The 6105-nt window shown below is 24.7% G+C and overlaps 3 protein-coding genes across 3 annotated transcripts; all 3 read right to left on the reverse strand.

Annotated features, from left to right (window-relative positions):
• Positions 1-1178: 1178 nt before the first annotated feature.
• ENU1_059070 (hypothetical protein) lies at positions 1179-2265 on the reverse strand (the record flags this gene model as incomplete). Its single annotated transcript, XM_008858101.1, has 3 exons — positions 1179-1836; positions 1904-2065; positions 2138-2265. 3 exons carry the CDS (start codon positions 2263-2265, stop codon positions 1179-1181), a joined length of 948 nt encoding a protein of 315 aa, XP_008856323.1.
• A 198-nt stretch (positions 2266-2463) lies between these two features.
• ENU1_059080 (acyl-CoA hydrolase, putative) lies at positions 2464-2832 on the reverse strand (the record flags this gene model as incomplete). The annotated part of the gene is made up of 1 exon (XM_008858102.1): positions 2464-2832. One exon carries the CDS (start codon positions 2830-2832, stop codon positions 2464-2466), a length of 369 nt encoding a protein of 122 aa, XP_008856324.1.
• Positions 2833-2903: 71 nt separating this feature from the next.
• ENU1_059090 (inositol polyphosphate-5-phosphatase, putative) lies at positions 2904-5666 on the reverse strand (the record flags this gene model as incomplete). The annotated part of the gene is made up of 1 exon (XM_008858103.1): positions 2904-5666. The coding sequence occupies one exon, from the start codon at positions 5664-5666 to the stop codon at positions 2904-2906; it is 2763 nt and encodes a 920-aa protein (XP_008856325.1).
• Positions 5667-6105: the final 439 nt, after the last annotated feature.

Consider the following 6105-nt stretch of genomic DNA (forward strand, 5'->3'; position numbering starts at 1 on the left):
AATGTTCAATTCTATGTTATTCTTCTTTTTCACTTCTCAACTCTGGAAGGAAAGCAATATTTTCTATAGAATGGAACTATTTCATCAAATGCCAATAAATAACAAGTCTTGAAACTTTTCCAATATATTTTACGCAATAAAATAATGATTTTTCTGTGTGTTAATAACTTGTTTAAGTTAAGAAGTTCTTCTAACACAACTATTCCCAAAAGAGTGTTGAGGTAATTGACTAATTTTTGGAAGGAGAGTGTTTATTTGATATATATTATACACGTAAATGAAATAGCAAATAATATAATAATATGACTTTTACATAACGAGTCGTTTAAATTAAGAGTGATGTGAATAATGAAATTGATAATAATTTGAAACCAAAATCAAAACTTTTGATTTTTCTTTTAATATAAAAAGTAGTTTTTTAATAATATATTTTTATTATAATTTTTTTATTTTGAAGTTGTTATTTATTAAAACGAAATAGATCATTCTAATCAATTGTACAAATAGAATAATTCTATAAATACATATGAAGTTTTAATTAAAGTTAATAGTTTTCAAACTATAAAAATAGTATTTGTCTATTGATTCTCAAAACCCAAAAATATTCACCTAATTCAATGAATTATGAATATTTTAATTTAAGTTAAATTATTTAAAGGATTATAATATGTGAATTGAATTAGTTATATTTTATTTTATTCTGAGAAAAGGAGAATGAGTATTATAAATATAAAAATAACGCCTATTGATTTTATAAATGAATAATAAAATTTGTTTTTTTATTTAAAAATAACTTATCTCTATGTTAATGAGTTGATTTGTCCAATGATAACATTTCTCATTCTATTACAATATATTTTAACTAAATTTTAACAAATAGATTTTATAATTAAACATTGTTTTTAGACAATATTTAATCTTTTAAGTATTTATTTAGAATCTTTATAATCTTATAATTTTTCTTGTTTCTTCTTTTATAATATTTAAAGAGTTAGAAAATCACGATATAAATTTATTGTAATACCAAGAAAGATAGTGAAAAAAAAACAAATGTTATATAAGTTTTGTTGTATTGAGTATTATTTCACTAAAAATATTCAGTAAAACAAAATATCATTCAATTTTAATATTCAAAATATTCAAAATAAACAAAAAAAACAATACACTTATTGATGTTTTTAAATCAAAGGAGTAGTTGCGTCATATGTAACGTATGATGAATCATCTGTTTCTTCAACAAGATATTGGAAGTGAGGGAATGGGTCATATGACTTATTCGAAGGGATATTCCAGAATAAAATCACTAACGTTGTTAATGGAACAATTTCCCATAATGACATTAAAACAACCTCAATAATTTGAGAAAAGAAAACAACTATTCCAAAATGTTCAGAACAAAATGAACTTTCGTTTGAACAAAGGAGTGACAGAATGGATTGACCTACAATAGCACTTGAAAAGTCATATATTAAACGGGTTGAGATTGCTAAACAAATAACTAAACCACAAACTCCCATTGCTGATGGCTTTGGGTGAGATTGTTCTAAAACATGTGGATTAATGAAAAAAATCCGAACAGATACATACAATAACCCTCCTACAACTAATAAATATACAAATGAACTACAACAAAAAGTTAAATGAATTGCTGCTGTAGTTGGCTTTATCATTAATGAAATATCTATTGATATTAATGAAAGGATATGAAAGAGATTGATTGTTATAATGATAATAATTGAAATTAATTTGGCATATTGCCAATGAGAACTATGAATAAGGAATAAATAATAATAAATGAAGAATGAAAGAAGACCAACCATTACAAAACTAGGAATGCTAATTCAATAAATAATTATTTACAAATAAGATGTTATGTTTTATTTGAAAAAGAAATATAACAAACTCAGAAATTAACCATTCAACAGAAGTTGTTTGGTCAATAAAATCATCTGGTTGGTGAGTAAATAATATCAGAAAGAATCTTATCATCAAATCGGATATTCTAAATAAACACCAACAGATTAAAAATATGATAAGAAGATTTTGAAATCCACAACATTTATGACTATTTGATAAGATACTTTTTTTCTCTTTCGTTTTTTATTTAAAAATAACAAAAAAAATAATAATGACAAACTGATTTTTAACAATTCTCAGACTTTGAATAAAACATAACACTGCAATTACAAGGTATTCAATAGATATAACTATTTTTTGTAATGGAAAATCATAAAATGTTGAATGGTCTTCACTTGTTTCGCTCATTGAGACTTAAAAAAAAATTTTTGAAGTTTCTTATTAATTTTTTCTTTTCTAAAAATATTCAAAAAAGTAATTTTTTCTTTTTTCCTTTCATAGATCTTTCTAGTTTTTATGGTTAAATCGTAAACAAATAATTTATTTTACTATCTTTTTACCTTATTTTAAACATTAAAGAAGTCAAAAAATAAAATGACAATTTGATTATTGCAAAACAATATTGTGTGGAGTTGCTTTTCCTTCAGAATTGATATTGACAAAGACAACTTGTCCTTTGGTTACAACTTTGTTGTCATTCTGACGAGAAACAACCATATCAACAACTATAGAAGTCTTTCCAATTTCACAAGTACCAGAATAACATAATACATCACCAACATTAACAGGAGCAACCATTTCTAAATTTTTGACTGTTCGACAAACAAAGTGACAATGTGGAAAATTAAAAACTGCACATAAATAACACTCTTCAACAAACCATGAAGATGCTGTTCCTGCAAATAAGTGTTGAGAAGGATTAAGAGCTTCAGGACGAACTAACCGTAATTGAACATGAGGTTTAGTAGTTGTCATAAAATCAAATAATTTCAAGATGAATAAAAGAAAAAAAAAAGAAAAGTTTGTAATAAATAATAATACATTAGTCATTGATAAAATAAAGAAAGAGGAGAATGAAGAACATATTCAAGAAAGTGAGTAAAGGGAAGTAACTTATTTGGATCAAAACACCGAAATATAGGAGGAGTAAATCTAGAAATTAAAAGAAGTTCATTTTCACCAAGACAAATCAATTTTTTTAAGAAAGAGATTAAATATACAAATAGATGGTTATATTCGTCTGGGATAATGAAATTAACTACTTGTAACAGAGTTTGGTCATTTAAAACTAAGTCTGAGTCAGTAAAAGAATAAAAAATAACACATTTATGAAGGCCTGATAATACTAATAATAAAGCATCACAATATAATTGAATAGGTCCAGAAATAAATTCTTTTTCTTTATTTAAACATTGAATAACTTCAATAAGTTGTTCTTTAAGATAATTACAAGGATCTTTTTTAACAAAACAATTAGGTTCATAATGTTGAATAATATAATCAATCAATCGATATATTTCTTTTGGAATAAAAAATGGAATTGGTTGATATTTCTTTTGAATTTTATCATTAGAAATTAATGGTTTATTAAGTCTATTTAATGATTCTAAATTCATTCCAATGATATTCGGTGTAGTTTTCAAAACAATACTAAAAGTAATAAATTCATTTCCTTCACCTAATTTTATTTTAATAACTTTCATTAATGAATTTTGTTCTTGATACATCCAAACATATTTTTCATCAATACATATTTCACAATCAATACTAACAACATCCTTTCCTTCTAAAATATCTATAAATCCTTCACATTTCTTAATTGAAAGCCATTCATCTTTAAAAATTCTTCCATCACTATTTTCTATTTCATAACATGTTCCAAACTTTCCAATGTTTTTTAATTGTACTTTAAATTGATATTTTTCAAATATTTTAATTTGATCTATAGTAATAATAGAAGGTTCAATTATAATCTTTGGACAAACTACTTTACTGTATATTTTTTCTACTTTGTCTAAATAATTTATTACTGTTTGTTGTAATTTAATGTTAGTTCTTTGTAAATCTATACTCATAAAACACGTTACTGGTTTATGGTCAGAACAATATAATTCATGACTCATATATTCTTTTACTTCAACATTATGTCTATTTTCTGTTTTCCATAATACTCTGTCACACCAAGATGGAATTCTATTCTCTTCATACATTCCTTGTTTACCAATTTTAATCTTGAATGTTGGTGCAAATTTGATTGCTGCTTCACAAAAATGATTAAAAACTTTATTTGATTGCATACAATATAATAATTGATCATGTTTTATAAGTTCAAGATAATTTTTCATTTTCATACATTTTCTAACTTCAACATCATCCATATCAATACGATAATTTAAGTCTCCCATCCAAATAACAACATCATGTTGTAAAAGTTCAACTACTTTTCTACAACCACTACCAACGTCAAAATATCTTATTTTCATTTTGCTTATCTCGTTCCAATCTTCGTTTCTTTTGTCACAAAAATTTTGATGAGCTGCAAGATGACTTACAACAAAACATATTGTTGAGTCATATATTCTCATTCTATAAGCAACACCTCCTTTATTTGCTAATTTTCCACTCATAGCACCAACTCTCATATCACCATATCCAACATCTGTAATATGACTTTTTAATCTTTCATCAAAAAATACATATAACACAACTCCACAAAGTTGATAATATCCTAATTCAATATAAGTATTTTGTCCTCTATTAATTGATTCTTGTAATAAAGCTTCCCATTGAATTGATTTATCACTAAATTTTTTTCCTGTAATGATGGCATCAAAACTCATTTCTAATTCTTCTAACCCAATCACAATAATATCTGGTTTGTTTTTAATTCCACTTGTTAGTCTATCAATTTCTCCTCGACTAAAAACACACTGATTAACATTCCATGTACATGCTAATACAGATATTCTTTCTGAATCAGCATAATATGAAAGATGATCTAATAAATTGTTTTTCCTCCATAAATCTTTGTTTGAAATAAAAGTAGTCATATCTGAATAAAGTTCAATATTTGAAGATATCTCTTCTCTTGTTGGTTCTTTTCCTTCAAGAATCCAACTCATTGGTGCAATTGGTTGGAATTCAATTGTTTTAGGTGTAAATTTTGTAAAAGGGAGTTTTGTTATTTTCATTTGACTTTTAAACATTGGAACTATTGGACTTCTTCTTCTTTTCATAGGAGAACTTTCTTCTGTTAAACTATGTTGCTCTTCCCATTCTAAATCTTCTAATCCAATAGACTCTATAGTATCTTCAAATTGGGTTAATTGAATATCAACTGGTGTTCTTTTAATTGGTTGTTTAATACTAGTCGTACCAATATTTGCATCTCTATTTAAATAAATTTGTTTACTTTGTTCTTTTTGTTTTAATTGTTTCATCTTTAAATTAACTGATTGGTGTTGAAAATAGACTGAATCTACTAAACAAGGACTTCTTGATGAATAGACTCTTTTTTGAGGTGTTGATTGAGTTGATTGAGATCGTTTAAATGTACTCACTTTTAAATCATGACTAATAAACTCATCATCACAAAGTTTTCTTGCAAAATTATTTGATTGAGATTTAGTACGTTGTTCTTCTTTTCCTTTTTCCTCTTCTATTTTTTGACCAAATAATACTTTTCGTTTTTGTTGAAAAATCGCTTTAGAAATTTGGTTTTGTCCATTGTCAATATCTTCTTTGTTTACTGTTTTCTTTTTCTTTTCATTTTTGTTAATTAAGAATAATGGAGAAAGTTCATCAGTCATCCTCTGATGTGAATCATTCTTTTGTAGTTCTTTTTCTTATTTTTTTGTGAAAATAAAAACTACTTTTTGTATTTTTATTTCGTCTCATAGAATCTTCATTCAAATCTGAGTGGTTCAATTTTTGTTATGTTAAAACAAATCTTATTGGATAGATATTTCTTATTTTATATTATTTTATAATTATTAATTTTTGTTTCTACTTCCTTTCAATTCCTTGCATATAAATTTACTTCAACAATAGTGAAAGTAATATTTAATAAAAAAAACAAATAATTTAATATAGTAAATTATTTGTTATAACAAAATATCAGATGAAGAAAAATGAAGAAATTTGTTGTTCAATAAGAAATAATCTCATATTGAATAAATAGAAATAATAACAATTATTCAATAAAAAGACAAATGAATTGGAAATAAAATAAGAAATTTTGTTGAAAAT

This window comes from Entamoeba nuttalli (genome assembly GCF_000257125.1).
Source record: "Entamoeba nuttalli P19 unplaced genomic scaffold asmbl_3199, whole genome shotgun sequence".
NCBI lineage: Eukaryota > Evosea > Mastigamoebida > Endamoebidae > Entamoeba > Entamoeba nuttalli.